Raw genomic sequence first — 17043 nt, 5'->3', positions numbered from 1 at the left:
TCGGTTTATATAGCCCAGAATCCCGCATGCCTTATTAACTAGTTTCTCAACCTGTCCTGCCACCTTCAACAATCTGTAATATAATACTCCCAGATCTCTCTGTTCCTGCACCCACTTTATGATAGTACCCTTCATTTATCTTTCCTCATTCTTATTAGCAAAATGTATCTTTTCCTTACCTTTCCCTTTTATCTTTATTGATGATTGTGTTGAAGCAATTTTTTGTTCCCATTTTATGTAAGTCAAAAGAGATTACATTAAAAATTGTATTAAAATTATCTTTGTGAGAAATATATATGTATTAATATATTTACCAGCATTATAACACCTCAGTGTTATTCAAATCAATTTTTCTGTGATGCAGCTGAATGAAAGTGTAATTTGCATGTTTTTACATCTATTTATTCCTGCTCTGAGGGGTTGGTTAACAGCCTTTTCAATCACTGCATTCAATGTGATGAAATTATTCTCAAGCAGTACTATTAGTTATGAGTCTGAGGATTTTAACCTAGCAGTTATGAAAAGCAGCAATATCATAATTAGTGACATGGTGAACTTGAAAATACTCTAGCCTCTCCTGTAGTTTTAGCGATGGTATTTATGTAGTTAATTTTCTAATCAGTGGAGTCCTCAGGATGTTGATAGTTGGGAATGTGACAATAATAATGCCTTGAATGTCAAGGGGAGATGTTAGACATCGGGAGCGATTTTCAGCCCGTGTTTGCCATCAAAGGGAATGGTGACGTGGACTGCAAAACCAGAATCATGAAACACTATTCTCTCCAAATGGATCGAGTTCTATGATTTTCCCTCCCCCTCTGCAATTTTCCCTGCCCCTCACCGATGATGTAGTGAGATTCGTACCCACGATGGGTGAGGACCTTGTTTTAATGTTGGCGGATGCCTGATAAACACAAATACATCCGCCAACACACCTCCCCCCCGCAACTTCCGTGTGTCTATCCTTGTCGTATTTTCAAACCTCACTCACTGATTTGCAACAGGTTCACCCAGTCATGAACCTGCTGTGGGGATCCCCCCAAAACGGTGAGTATAGCCCTGGGAGAGAGGGACATGGCCAAACAGTGATCTGGCATTGCCCCTGGTACGGATTGGCACTGCCACATTGGTATCAACCAACCTGCAGTGTCAACCTGGGACAAGGAACAGTGCCAGAGCAGACCCTAGTGGGAGCCTCGTGCAGTGATTTGTTTATTTGTGGTGTTGGGAGGGAGCGGACTTGGGAACTGTGGGGATGCAGGCAATAACTTTTTGTGATGGTGTAGGGGGTGACTTTTGGGATAGGTGGACAGGGGGGAGGGGAAGGAGCCCCAGTGGCTGCATTGACTGTATGGGATTGGAGAGGGGTAGGGAGGGTTATGCTGGCATTGATTGCAAGGGGGTGAAGAGACAGGTATAGCCGGTTTGACCGGTATGTTAAGGCTCCACTCCTCAACATGATGGCGTGAAACACAGCCCACCGCTGTTTGTTTTGTGACAAAGTGTCATAAGGCATGGTGAGAAAATCTGCCTGTTCCCCTGGAGAAAAACACACCAGTTTTCAGTGAGATCCTGACATTTGCCATTTTTGGATAAGATTCTGCCTATAATCATTGCCTGACTCTTCCTGTGATGCATGTATTATTTGCCACTTATCAGTCCTGGCCTGAACATTGACTAGTTCTTGTAGACATCGTTTGCTTCATTGCTAATTGAACTGAACCCCAGTTCAGTCATCAACAAGCATACCCATTCATGTTGAAAGGAAGTTCATTGATGGAGCAGCTGGTATTTGGTTGTAGGACTCTGCTCTGCAGTAATCCTAAGGCTGAAATGTTTGGCCTTCAATAAGCATGTGCATTGACCTTTTGTGCTGGGTATAACACAAGCCAATAGAGTGTTCATCCTGGTCCTCCTTGACTTCAATAAGAAAAAGATTCCTTGGCACCACATAGTCAAATTCTGTCCTGACATCAAGGGTGGTCACTGCCACTTCTTATGCCCATGTTTGGACTAAGGCTGCAATGATATCTGATGCTCAGTGGTCCTGTTTGAACTCAAATTGAGCATTGGTGTACATTATTGGCAAACAAGTGCCACTTTATAGCATTGAACATAAGAACATTAGAAATAGGAGCAGGAGTAGGCCATCTAGCCTTTCGAGCCTGCCCTGTCATTCAATAAGATCATGGCTGATCTGTCGTGTCTCAGTTCCACCTTCCCGCCCTCTCCCCATAACCCTTAATCCCCTTGCCTATCAAAAACCTATCAACCCGCGTCTTAAATATATTTAGCAAGGCAGCCTCCACCACTTCAACCGGCAGAGAATTCCAGAATTGTCAACTGAACTCCCATCATTTTACTCTGTGGGAACATATTTATTGTGAACAGCTCCTACTTAAATTCATCCCTCTAACACCTGGTCCCAACCACTTTTGCCAAATCACAACTCAGCTTAGTAAAATTGTCCTTGCCAATTTAAAACTTTTACTCATGGTCTATCCTTTTTCTTTTCCATAACTACTCCATATCCAACTGAATTGTGTTCACGATCACTAAAATGCTGTCTCACTGATTTCACCTCCACCTGCCAATTCATTCCTGAAAACCATGTCCCGAGCTCCCCCCGACATTTTAATAATTCCTGTATGATTAGTACTATTTGGTTTCTATCCTTTCAGCAATCTGCTCTTATGTTTCCCTCTGAAAATTGGGGGTCTGAAGTATAGGCTCCCAGCAATATAGTGGCCTCTCATTAGTTCTTATGTTCAAGCCACTTGGCTTCATTTAGTGCTCCTTCTAGAATTTCATCCCTCTTCGCAGCTGTGATTATTCAACCAATATTGCAACCCTCTTCCTTTACTTTTATCTTTCTATCCTATTAAGAAACCCTGTTACCATGAGCTGCCATTCAAAACAAAGAACAAAGAAAATTACAGCACAGGCACAGGCCTTTCGGCCCTCCAAGCCTGCACCCACCATGCTGCCTGACTTAACTAAAACCCCCACCCTTCTGGGGACCATATCCCTCTATTCCCATCCTATTCATGTACTTGTCAAGATGCCCCTTAAAAATCACTATCGTATCCGCTTCCATTACCTCCTCCGGCAACGAGTTCCAGACACCCACTACCCTCTGTGTAAAAAATCTGCCTTGTACATCTCCTTTAAACCTTGCCCCTCGCACCTTAAACCTATGCCCCCTAGTAATTGACTCTTCCACCTTGGGAAAAAGCTTCTGACTATCCGTTCTGTCCACGCCTCTCATAATCTTCTATCAGGTCTCCCCTCAACTTCCGTTGCTCCTTTGAGAACAAACCAAGTTTCTCCAACCTCTCCTCATACCTAATGCCCTCCATATCAGGCAAAATCCTAGTAAATCTTTTCTGTATCCTCTCCAAAGCCTCCACATCTTTCTGGTAGTGTGACAACCAGAATTGAGCACTATATTCCAAGTGCAGCCTAACTAAGTTCTATAAAGCTGCAACATAACTTGCCAATTTTTAAACTCAATACCCTGGCCAATGAAGGCAAACATGCCATATGTCTTCTTGATTACCTTCTCCACCTGCATTGCCACTTTCAGTGACCTGCGTACCTATACACCCAGATCCCTTTGCCTATCAATACTCTTAAGGGTTCTGTCATTTACTGGATATTTCCTATCTGTATTAGACCTTCCAAAATGCATTACTTCACATTTGTCCAGATCAAACTCCATCTGCCATCTCTCCGCCCAAGTCTCCAACTGATCTATATCCTGCTGAATCTTCTGATGATCCTCTCGCTATCCACAAATCTACCAACCTTTGTGTCATCCGCAAACTTACGAATCAATCCAGTTACATTTTCCTCCAAATCATTTATATATTACAAACATCGAAGGTCCCAGCATTGATCCCTGAGGAACAGCACTTGTCACAGCCCTCCATTCAGAAACAACCCCTTCCACTGTTACCCTTTGCCTTCTTTGACCCAGCCAGTTTTGTATCCACCTTGCCAGCTCACCTCTGATCCCATGCAACTTCACCTTCTGCACCAGTCTGCCATGAGGGACTTCGTCAAAGGCCTTACTTAAGTCCATGTAGACAACATCCACTGCCCTACCGTCATCAATCATCTTCGTCACTTCCTCGAAAAACTCGATCAAGTTCGTGAGACATGACCTCCCCTTCACAAAATCATGTTGTCTCTCACTAATACTTCCACTTATTTCCAAGTGGGAATAAAGCCTGCCTCGAAGAATCCTCTCCAATAATTTCCCTACCATTGATGTAAGGTTCACCAGCCTGTAATTACCTGGATAATTCTTGCTACCCTTCTTAAACAAAAGAACAACATTGGCTACTCTCCAATCCTCTGGGATCTCCTCTTTAAGCCACATTTCTGTAATAGCTGTGATGACATATTTGCAAATGTCTGTGCCATCAGACCATCTGCCTTATTCATTACAACTTGCTGAACAACTCTTTTGTTGCCTATCCTTTTTCCTTTGATTCCTTGACCTACCATGCCTTCCATTCTAGTTTAGCTTCTCTTCCTTCTCAATCTGTTCAGGTTCCCAATGCCCCAACCAAGTTAGTTTAAACCCTCCTCAAGAGCCCCAGCAAACCTCATCACCAAGATGCTGAGTGAAGAAATTTCTCGTCCTTTTAGTCCTAAATGTCTGATCCCATGTTCTGGCACTGTGACCCCATGTTCTACGTTCCCAGCCAAAGGAAACATTTTCCCACTTTTGTACCATGTCAAACCCTTCAGGAATTTTATGTTCCAATGAAGTCAGTCATTTTACTAGTTCCTGGGAACATAGTGCCCTCTCTTGAGACATATCTGAAGCTGGCAGAGTTGAGAGCTGCTCTCTCCCTCTTGTGGCTTGAGAGGTTCCAGTTCTTCTGTTGCTCTTTGTCCTCTCGTGCACTCTCTTTGATCAATTTTCTTACAATAGGATTGGTCTGATGTTGTCAACACCACCAAATTAAAATTATATAGGGTACTGGTAGCTGAGTGCCCGCTTTAAATTGATTGGGCTAAATTTTTAAAAAACCAAGTTGTTTTGTCGAGACTACTGCTTGACTTTTTAATACAAATATTTCAGCTTGAACTTTGTATATACTTTGCATTTTAAACCTCCAAGCATTGAAACAAAACACCAACTTTTAAAGGGACACCACAATGTTTTTCCCTCCAGCATTTTTACAATTTTTTATATCTTTACCAATATCAAATTCCAACTTCACAAACTCAACTTTGAAACATAGGAAAGATCAAAACTGCACGATAGTCCTAGTATGGCTTGATCAATTAGCTGTATAAATTGAATAATTTTTTTCTACTCTTGTATATCAGTCCCTTGATAGTAAAAATTCACATTGCATCTGTTGTCCTAATTGCTTGCTATACCTACATACTGACTTCCTTTGATTCATGTCCATTGGCTGATAGATATGGATCTGTGGGTATGATTCTGCCAATTTGTTGCTTGACAAATCTATGGTACTGCTCTCCCAATTTTGGCACAATAATCCAGATATTAGCAAGGAGAAATTTGCAAATCTACTGGGCAGGGTACACTTTTGGCACAAATTATTTAACTAATCCTCTCAAAATTTCATTAAAAATAGGCTACAGTTCATTGAACACCAGCATTTATGTATGACCAGTCTCAAAGAATTCTCCATATCAATGCTAGATTTTATAATAATTTGGACTCTGGAGGTTTGTCTGCTAATGACAAAGTACATGTCCTCCTACCATGGAAATAACCAGAAACTGTTGAGTTTGGAAGGGGAACTTACAGGTGATGCAGTGCTTCCGTGGATCTGCTAGATGGTAAAGATTGCTAGTTTGGAAGAAAGTGCTGTTGAAGATGCCTTGATGAGTTGCTGCAATGCATCTTTTAGATGGTATATACTGCCATCACTGTGCATCAGTGGTGGAAAGAATGGATATTTAACGTGGTGATTGGGTGCCAGTCAAGCAGCCTGCTTTGCCTGGATGTTGTTGAACCTCTTGAGTTGTTGGAGTTGCACTCATCCAGGTAAGTAGACTAGGGATTCAATGATGGTAATGCTATTGAATGTCATAGGGAGGTCATTGGATTCTCTCTTGTTGGAGATGGTCATTGCCTGGCATTTGTGTGGCGGGAATGTTACTTGCCACTTACAAGTCTAAGCCTGAATGTTGTCCAGGTCTCTGTTGCAAATGGATATGGATTGCCTCTGTATCTGAGTAGTGCACAGTGTGCAATCATCAGTGAACATCTCTATTTCTGACCTTATGATGGAAGCAAAATCATTGATGCAGCAACTGAAGGTGGTAGGGCCTAGGACACTGCTGTGAGGAACTCCAGCACTGATATTCTGGGAATTAAGATGACTGACATCCAAAAATGTCTTCCTTTATGAGTATGAGTCCAGCATAAAGTTTTCCCCCGGTTCCCATTTGGACAACAGCTTTGCTAGGGCTCAATTAAATGTTGCCTTGATTCCAGGGGCAGTCACTCTCACCTTTCCTCTTTAGTGCATTTTGGTTTGAGGTAAGAGATGAGTGGCCTTGGTGGAACCCAAACTGAGCATCAGTGAACAAATTATTTTTCTGTAAATGCTCCTCAACAGCACTATCAATGACACTTTCGATCACTTTGCTCATGATTCAAAGTAGACTGAATGAGCAGTAATAGGCTGAGCTGGATGTGTCCTGCTTTTTGTGGGCAATTTTCCACATTAGTAGCTGCTAACGTTTCAGCTATATTAGAACAGCTTGACTCGAAACACAGCTAGTTCTGAAGCATGAGTCTTTTGTACTGTTGCTCAAATACCATCAGGGTCCAAACCTTTGCAGTATCCAGTGCCTTCAGCCATTTCTTAATTATCACATGGAGTGAATGAAATTGGCTGAGGACTGTTATTTATTATGCTGGGGACCTCCGTTTCATCCTTTTGGCACTTCTAGTTTATGATGGTCAAAAATGCTTTATGTTTTGTACTGATGTACTGGGCTCCCCTTCAAGGATCAATATTTGTAGAGTATCCTCCTCCAGTGAGTTGTTTAATTATCCACCATCATTCATGACTGCATGTGGCATGACTGCAGAGCTTAGATCTGATCCATTCATTGTGGAATCACTTACCTCTGTCTATCGCATGCTTCTTATTTGTCAATCAAATAATTGTGTATTGTAACTTCACCAGATTGACACTTTAATTTTAAGTATGCCTGCTGTTATTGCTTGTTCTCCTGCATTTCTCTTCGACCAGGGTTGATCTCCTGGCTTCATGGTAATGGCAGAGTGGGGGATATGCTTGGTCACGAGGTTACAGATTGCAGTTGAATACAGTTTGCTTCTGTGGATGACCCACAATGTCTTGTGGATGCCCAGTTTTGAGTTGCTGTATTTGCTCAAAATGTATCCTATTTAATACTGTGGTAGTGTCACAAGCGTATCCTCATGTAAAGGCAGTACTTCATCTCCACAAGGATGTGTCATTATTGCCATTACTGTCAAAGGTAGATGCATCTGCAACAGGTGAATTGGTGAAGGTATGGTCCAGTGGGTTCTTCCCTCTCATTCCCTCACCTTCCTCCCTACAGGAGCCCAGTCTAGCAGCAATGGGGGGAGTTCTCCAACTATGGTGGAATTCTCTAGCCCTGCCAGCAGCACGCCCCTTCCCGCAGGTTTCGCAGCAACATAAGGTGATATCAATGTGAAATCCCATTGATAGCGGCGGGAGCAGAGATCCCGCCGCCAGCGAACAGCGCGCCACCTCCTGCTGCTGAGAAACATGCAGCTGGGAGGCCAGAGAATTCCCTCCTATTTTTAAGGATTCAGTCAGCACAATCCAACTGCTATCCAACTGCATTGAAGTCCCACATCCAGAGTATATTTCGGTGTCTTTGCCACTGTCAGTACTCCTAATAATGGAGCTTCCAGAAGAGTTGTAACTGTGAAATAAAAATCTTTCTAAAATGCACTTTACTTGATGTAGTTTCCAGTTATATGCAGTCAAGTTTAGATTGTGTGAAGGTTGGTAATTTGGCAAACAACTTACCAATGGGTAAAAATGTGTTTGGGTTTTCCTAATTGCCAGAAAAGGAGCAAAGATTTGCTGGTAAAATTATGGGAGAAGCTCAGGAGAGAAGGTGGTGGCATAGAGGTATTGTCACGGATGGCAATAAATGCTGGAGTCAGCAAAAAGGTTATAGTAAGAATTTGCTTGGTAGTTCATGGTGCTAACCATTGTTCGTGTATCAAACAAAACTGAGCCTTTTGTAGCAAGGAAGGGATATGCCGACCGTTCCAAATCACAAGTTTCTGGTCCAGTTGTGCTCAGCCTTTAATCTTGTCAAAAAAAATGCCATGATTCCCAGCTGCCATTAAATTGCTCAATTTACACTGTTGAGACAAATTAGGCTCCTTTTCAGCCATTTAAAGCTACTGATTTGTTTTGTACTGGCCTTATATTTAGCCTGAAATGCCATTCCGTTCTGGGAAGCCAGAAAAGAAACATTTGAACTTTTACTCCCATACGTAGTAAGTTATTTTTAGAGATTTATTGGATTCAATTTGTCTATCGTATCTCTCCTAATCTTTCTTAATTTCTCTTTGACTTTGATCATATTTCCATTTCCATTGTTCCCTCAATTATTTAATGTTATGGGAAAAAAAATCATTGGACCTAATGCTCAGGTAGTCACAGCTGCCTCATTGTTTTTCTTTTATTCATGGGGTGTGGGCATTGCTGACTCCAGCATTTATTGCCATTTGTAATTACCATTGAGAAGGTGGTAGTAAGCTGCCTTCTTGAACCACTGCAATCGATGCGGTGTAGGTACACCCACAGTTGCTATTAGGGAGAGGGTTCCAGGATTTTGACCCAGTGACGCTGAAGGAAGGGTGATCTATTTCCTTGTCAAAATGGTGTGTGATTTGGAAAGGAACTTCCAAGTGGCAATGTTCCCATGCATCTTGTCCTTCTAAATAGTGGTGGTGGATGATTTGGGAAGTGTTGACGAAGGATCCTTGGTGATTTCCTACAGTACATCTTATAGATGATGCACACTGTTATCACTATATGTCAGTGGTGGAATGAATAAATGTGGATACGGTGCTAATCAAGCAGGCTGCTTTGTCCAACCATCTTCCTCTGTGCTGGGTATGCTAATTCCTATTGACTTGAGTTTTGCTAGGTTCCTCCATGTCATACTCTGTTAGATGTTGCCTTGATGTCAGGGATAGTCACACTCATCTCACACTTAGAATCCAGCTCTTTTGTCCTTCTTTGAACCAAGGCTGTAATGAGATCAGGTCTGAGTGATTCAGGCAGAGTCCTAACTGAACATCAGTGAACAAGTTATTGATAAGCAAGTGTCATTTCACAGCATTGATGACCCCCTTTCATCACTTATGATTGAGAGTAGACTGATAGGGCAGTAATTGGCTGGGTTGGATTTGTCCTGCTTTGTGTACAAGACATACCTGAGCAATTTTCCACATTGCCTTGCCAAGTAGCTGCCAGTGTTCTAGGTGTTTCTGACAGTATTCCAACAACAGTACTGTTTGGCTAGGAGTGCAGCAAGTTCTGGAGCATGATCTTCAGTACTGTTGCCAGAATATTGTCAGGTCCCATAACTTCGCAGTACCCAGTGCTTTCAGTATTTAATGATATCTCCGGTAGTAAATTGAATTCGTTGAAGACTGGTATCTGTGATACGGAGGACCTCTGGAGTAGGTCGAGATAGATCAAGCACTTGTTGTAAATGCTTTCAGCTCTGTTTTTTGTACTGATGTGCTGGTCTCCCCCATTGTTGAGGATCGGGATATTTGTGGATCTTCTACCTCCAGTGAGTTCACTAAGATTCATGACTGGATCTTAGCTGTCTAGCACATGTTCTTACCTTGTTTGGCATGCAAGTAGACATGAATTATAGCTTCACCAGGTTGATGCCTGATGCTACTGCTGGCATGCCCTCCTGCACTCTTCTTTGACTGTGCCACCCCATGTCATTATCAATTTACACTTTTGGCACCAGGCCTTGAGATATCTTAAAGCAGCAAGTTTTGGGCCATTTCATGTTGTGAAATGACTTTTTGAGAGACTGAAAAATAGCAAGTATATCATAATATCATATATTAGATATATTATGCATTTGTACATTAATTGTATTGATCTTTGTCACCAGCCGGAACTAAAAGCTTTGTTGTCTGCAATACGGACCAGCCTCTATCACCAAGTTGTAAAAACTGCTAAGCAAATAAAATTGATGGAAGCAGATATTTATGAGACAAGTAGAAGACTTGAACATGTTGAGATAGAAAACTGCAAACTGAAACTGGTGAGTAAAGAGCAATGTTTTCCATAGACAAATAACTATTTTTCGAACAGTTTCGACAGCTTAATTTCTTTAAGATAGAAAAACTATTCCTGTATGACACTGTAAATTAAACCATATAGTAACAGAACAAAGAAAAATGTTGCAAAATCTGCTGTTGCAAGTCAGGCATTTATGGAGCACTGGAGTTGATACCAATGCAAGGAGTTAAGAAGAGATTGGACCTGGGTTCCTGTTCCTAAGCATCATCAGTGAGTCATCTGGGAAAACATGCAGGACTTGGCTTAGTTCTGATTACACTGAAAACACAACAGTTTAACAACAGCATACCTGAATTAACTTTTCCTTATTTTTCATTGGCAGTGCAACTTCCATCTGGCAAAGACTGTTGCCTTACTCAATGACCAAGAAAAAAAGCAAAAAGCAGCAAAAAAACAACAGGATGCAGAACTCCAAATCATTTATGGTGCATAAAAACATTTTTAAAATGAGTTAACACAACTTGCAGTAATGGTTTTGGTTCCAATGTTTAAAAATCATTACCTCTTTATTACTGAATTATAGCCAGTTCATATTCCTAAATATTTCCCCCACAGATTAATAATTATGATGCAAACTTGGATGTAAATAATTTCATTAATAATGAAATAAAACATGTTAAAGTTCTACTTGTATCTAAAGTGTATTGTGTAAAGCAAACAAGTCAAGCCCCCTCTTTGTTAACTATATTTGAAATGGATTTCAGAATTTAAGAAAACATTTTGATTTTGGATGTATGAATTATGTAACTTGCTGTTCCATAAATGAAATACTCCAGTTTTTGTTGGCACTAGCTTCTTTTTTACATAGACATATATTACTGACATTTTAAGCAACAGTCATGCACAATTTAATCAGTGTACCTCCAGTGTATATTAAGCATTGGAGCTCAGCACATTTGCGTGCATTGACCTGCTTCAAAAAGTTTTTTAAAACTGTTTATTCTTAATTCTACAAGGAATACTACCTACCAGTGTTATACTAAAGCTCACTTTTTTTTGTTTTTAGATGAGTTTCTGAAAAACTGGTCATTGGATAACAGCACTCAAAAGGTAGCTAGTGACAAGGATTTATTTTTATATGTATTTATTTTCTACTTAATGTAAATATCACAATGACATGGGGTGAGTTTTCCTGTTCCACCCACCACGGGCATCGGAGTGGGCTAGGGACAGACCAAAGTTCCATTTACCTTGGGTGGGATTTTCCGGTTTCGGGGCGAGTACAGCCAAAAAATCCTGCCCATAGATTTCACAAATGGTGTTGTTGCTTGTCACTTTTGCAGGAGCATGAAGAGTGTGAACAGAGTGTACTAAATGTCATAGGTGAAGTGATGAAGAAAATCAACTACAGAAAGCAGAAGACTGGCAGCATTCGTGATCAGCTCAAGGAGTATTTAAGTAAATTGCAATCCTTTGTAGGAACCACGTCTTCTATTGGTAGGTCACAGATAGATTTTGATTAAAATTACTTATAGTTAGATTAAGCACATATTGAATTTTATTTTGTCTTTAAATCACAGAAGAAAGCAGAGAAAGATGCAAGAAACAAATCAAATTACTACAATGATGTTACGTTATATGGGTAAGAAGACATTGTTACTAGCTGCATTTTAATTTGAATACTATGGTCTGAATTTTCACTCCTGGGGCAACAGCGCAGAGTCAAGACAATTCCCAGCTCTGCAAACCCAAGCCAGGAACAAAAATGCCATGAGCTATGATAATGAAAATTCATTAAACCAGTCATGTAGTACTAATCCTGTAATGTTCACCCTCAGGCGGGGTAAAGAAAATACAGATTTTTTAAGCAACACTACAGATGGATTTTTTTCAAATATTTAAAAGGCAAGTTTTAAATAACTTGACAACTTTCACAGTTCCCTTGACAGTTCCAATAAGTTCATGTATTTTGTACATACTTTCAAGTCTATTTTTAACAAACCCAAAGTGTAGCTTATCTCTCCTAAAGGGCACATGACCTCCCTTAAAATGTCTGGGGACCATAGGTTACATAGATCATAGAATTCCTACAGTACAGAAGGAGGCTATTTGACCCATCCAGTTTGTACCAACTACATTCCCACCCAGGCCCTATTCCGTAACCCCATACATTTACCCTTGCTAATCTCCCTGACGCTAAGGGTGGATTTAACATGGCCAATCAACCTAACCCACATATCTTTGGAGTGTGGAAGGAAACCGGAGCATCCGGAGAAAATAGACACAGGAGAATGTGCAAACTCCACACAGACAGTGACCTAAGACCAGAATCGAACCGGGATCCGTGGCACTGTGAGGCAGCAGTGCTAGCGGCAGTGCCATCATTACCATACCTCTGAGGCCCATGAGTTTTTGAAAAATATATTTGCTTAAAACATTTAGTCACCAAATTCTCAAGAATATGCTTACCTGATTGTATTTGTTCACTGGGCAGTCAAAGAGAAATGGGCAGGTAGTGCAGGAGCCCCCTGAGGTCTCACTTGTTTTTTGTTTTGTTTTGGAAGCTGGTGCGGGTCCTAGTTCTCAGAGCAGTCAGAGCCAGGTTTGTGGTACCTTGGCTGGCACAGCTGTACAGGAGGGGAGGAAGTGTAAGGGAACAGCAAGAATGATAGGGGAATTTATTACCTAGGGAACAGGCAGTTGTTTCTGCGGCTGTAGACATGACTCCAGGATGGTATGTTGCCTCCCTAGTGCCAGGGTCAAGGATGTCACAGAGAGGTTGCAGGACATTCTTCTGGGGCAAGGTGAACACTACAGTAGTTGTAGTCCACACTGGTACCAATGATTCAAGTAGCAGGAGGAATAGGGTCCTGCAATCAGAACTTAGGAAAGCCAGGCAGGTAACAAATAAAGCAGGACCTCAAATGTGATCATGTCTAAATTACTCCCAGTGTTACACAAACGTGGGTACAGAAATGGGAGGAATAGGCAGATGAATATGTGGCTGAAGAAATGGTACAGGAGGGAGGACTTTAGATTCCAGGAGCACTTCCTGGAGGTTCTGGGGAGATTGCAGCTGTTCAAGCTGGGACTTGAGTTCCTTGCAAGGCCTTGTACTATTGCCGCAGGGGTATGGGAACCAAGAGGATATATTAGAGTATACAAGATGCACAAAATACTGGGAGGGACAGAAATCATTGGTATAGAAAGTTAATGAAGTTGGTGTAAGGATGCAAATAATGATGTCTAAATTTGAGTTACTGTGTATATGCAAATGCACAAACTAACTAAGATTAGAGGTTACAGGCATATATTATGTGGGAATATGATGTTATGGCAAAAACTGAGATCTGGTTTAAGGGAAGGTGTGACTGGGTGTTAAATATTCTTGGGTATGCGTTCAGATAAGATAGGAAAGGGGGAGGGGGTAGAATATAGAACTATAGCGCTGAAGAAAGAGAATGTCCCAGAGAATTCAAGGGCAGAATCAATTTGGAAGAGCTAAGGGAAAAAAGGGATGCAATTACATTGCTCGATGTAGTCTATAGACTGCCAACTGGTGAGAAGGATGTAGAAGAACAAATCTATAGGGAAATTACAGAGAAGCAAACATTATAGTGTAGCTATAACAGGGGACTTTAATTGCCCAAACATAGATTGGGACAGTGGTAGTGTAAAGGATCGACGGGCAACAGTTTCAAGATTATGTTCAGGGAACTTCTCTACAGCAGTCTGTGTCCAGCTGAACAAGAAAGGATGCACTGTTGCACCTGGTTCTTGGAAATAAGGTTGGCCAAGTAGATCAAGAGTCAGTGGGGGAACATTTAGGAGACAGTATTGCAACGTGTAGTAAAAATAATTAACTGGAGCAGAGCTGACTTCAATGGGGCAAGAACAGAGTTGGGCCAGTTAGACCAGAACAAAAGCTATTGCAGGAAAAATAGTAGCTGAACATTTGGAAAGATGCAGTTTAATGCGGGATAGTCAGTACGGTTTCATAAGGAGTAGGTTCTCCCTCACAAATTTGATTGAATTCTTTGAGGAGGTAACTAAGTGTGTAGACGAAGGTAGAGCAGTTGATGTCATATACGTGGATTTTAGTAAGGCGTTTGACAAGGTTCCCCATGGCAGCCTCATGAAGAAGATAAGGAGGTGTAGGATAGAAGGAAATTTGGCTGATTGGATAAGTAACTGGCTGTCTCATAGAAAAAGTCTGACAACACCAGGTTTTAGTCCAACCTATTTATTTGATAATATTCTCACAAGCTTTCAAGGGGTTACCCTCTTCGTCAGGTGAATGGAGAGTTCTGGCCTCAGACAGAGCATATAAAGCACAAACCTGGTGTTGTCAGACTTTTTACTGTGTTTATGCCAGTCCAACGCCGGCATACCCACATCATGTCTCATAGAAGACAGAGGGTGGTGGTGAAAGGAAAATTTTCAGACTGGGGGCCGGTTACCAGGGGTGTACCACAGGAGTCAGTGCTGGCTCCTCTGCTATTTGTGATTTTTATCAATGACTTGGAAGAGGGGGCTCAAGGATGGGTTAGTAAATTTGCTGATGACACCAAGATTGGTGGAGTAGTGGATGAGTTAGAAGGCCCTTGCAGGCTGCAAAGAGACATTGATAGGATGCAGAACTGGGCAGAAAAGTGGCAGATGGCATTTAACCCTGATAAGTGCGAGGTGATTCATTTTGATAGGACAAACTTGAATGCGGATTACAGGGTCAACGGCAGGGTTCTGAGGAATATGGAGGAACAGAGAGATCTTGGGGTTCATATCCATAGATCTCTGAAGGTTGCCACTCAAGTGGATAGAGCCGTGAAGGAGGCTTATAGTGTGTTAACGTTTATTAACAGGGGGATTGAATTTAAGAGCTGTGGGGTTATGCTGCAACCATACCAGATGTTGGTGAGACCATATTTGGAATATTTTCAGTTCTAGTCACCTCACTATAAGAAGGATGTGGAAGCACTGGAGAGATTGCAGAGGAGATTTACAGGATGCTGCCTAGTTTGGAGGGTAGGTCTTATGAGGACAGGTTGAGGGAGGTGGGGCTTTTCTCTTTAGAGTGGAGGATGAGAGGCAACTTAATAGAGGTTTATAAGATGATGAGGGGGACAGATAGAGTGGACATGCAGAGACTATTTCCTCGGGTGGATGTAGCTGTTACTAGGGGACATAACTATAAGGTTCATAGTAGGAGATATAGGAGGGATGTCTGAGGTAGATTCTTCACTCAGTGAGTGGTTGGGGTGTGGAATGGACTGCCTGCTGTGATAGTGGAGTCAGACACTTTAGAAAGTTTCAAGCAGTTATTATTAGGCACTTGGAGCACACCAGAATGATAGTGAGTGGGATAGCTTGATCTTGGGTTTGGACATGGCTCGGTACAACATTATGGGCCGAAGGGCCTGTACTGTGCTGTACTGTTCTAAGTAATCAGCTATCTTTAAAAAAAAAACAGAAATGGTCCCAAGATATGTTTCTTAAAAGGTCAAACAAACCCAAAACTTCCTGGATAAAAGGAGATAAGGAAGAAAAAATGTGCTTGTTACATCAGATGAAAAATACAGCTGAGGAGTAATACCAAGAGGAGTAACAGAAAGTTCAGAGGGGAGATGATAAAGCACCTTAGTGAAGCGAAGAGGGGTTATGAGAAAACACTCAAAGCCAACATAAAGTGGAATCTTAAGGTTTTCTGAGTGAAAGGGATGGCTGATTCGGGACCGAAAAGAGAATTTGCACATGGAGGCTGAGGGCATGGCTGAAGTATTAAATGAATACTCTGCATCTGTTTTTGTCAGGGAAATAGATACCACCAGGACATGGTGACAGACAAGGAAAATGTCGCTTGAAGGGTTCAGAATTGATAATGAGGAAGTGTTGAATAGGCTGCCAGTACTGAAAGCTGACCAGGCACCGGGACTGGATGAGATGCATCCAAGGATATTGAAGGAAATGGAAATGACAGGGGCACTGGCCATAATCTTCCAGTCTTCTCTAGAATCAGGGGAGGTGGCAGAGGACTGGAGAATTCAAATGTTACGCCCTTGTTCAAAAGAGATTGTAAGGATAGCCCCAGCAATTACAGACCAGTTGTTTTAACATCAGTGATGGGCAAGCTTTTCAAAACAATTATCTGAAATAGAATTAGTAGTCACGTGGAAAAATGTGATTAGGAAGAGCCAGCTCAGATTTCCAAAGGGGAAATCGTGTTCAACTTACTTGGAATTTTTTGACAAGTTAACAGAAAGGAGAATAGTTCCAATCTATCCTCATAACTGAACTTTCTTATCCCTGGAACTGTTCTTGTAATCTTGTCTGCACTCTCTCCTATGCATTCACATCCTTCTCATAGTGTGACATCCTGAACTATACAGAATATTTTAACTGAGGTCTAACTAGTGTCAAGTATAAATTCAGCATAACCTCCTTGCTCTTGTACTCTATGCCCCTATTAGTAAATCCCAGAATACAATATGCTTTATTAACTACCAATCAGCATGTTGAATGCATTGCACTTCTGAAAAAAAACATTGTTCAATAAGGGAGAATTGATTCAGTTTTTTTCCTGAGATCAAAGAAATCTTTAGAAGCATTGGTAATAGCAAAAATTCAGAAATGCATTAGTAGTGAATTAATAGTAGGGAAGAAAAATACTGATTGAATTTGATGAGCTGCAGAACTGCAGTTGCAAAGAGATAAATCTTTTCAAAATTTCACCATT

The 17043-nt window shown here is 41.4% G+C and overlaps 1 protein-coding gene across 2 annotated transcripts in view; it reads left to right on the top strand.

The window, feature by feature from the left end:
- The window catches only part of ccdc175 (coiled-coil domain containing 175), a 136069-nt gene that overhangs the window by 118902 nt on the left and 124 nt on the right, over positions 1 to 17043 (top strand). Inside the window, exons 16-20 of one of the 2 annotated variants that reach the window (XM_080202795.1) lie at positions 10180 to 10332; positions 10693 to 10795; positions 11377 to 11420; positions 11654 to 11807; positions 11891 to 11952. In XM_080202795.1, the coding sequence (XP_080058921.1) occupies positions 10180 to 10332; positions 10693 to 10795; positions 11377 to 11420; positions 11654 to 11807; positions 11891 to 11937 (501 nt within the window). In that variant the 3' untranslated portion in view covers positions 11938 to 11952. Of the gene's footprint in view, positions 1 to 10179; positions 10333 to 10692; positions 10796 to 11376; positions 11421 to 11653; positions 11808 to 11890; positions 17030 to 17043 lie in introns of those variants that run through there. The other variant, XM_080202794.1, reaches the window with a different exon arrangement.

This window comes from Carcharhinus amblyrhynchos, chromosome 14 (assembly GCF_965287045.1).
Source record: "Carcharhinus amblyrhynchos chromosome 14, sCarAmb.v2.hapA, whole genome shotgun sequence".
Classification (NCBI taxonomy): domain Eukaryota; kingdom Metazoa; phylum Chordata; class Chondrichthyes; order Carcharhiniformes; family Carcharhinidae; genus Carcharhinus; species Carcharhinus amblyrhynchos.
This window is presented reverse-complemented; position numbering and strand designations above follow the sequence as displayed.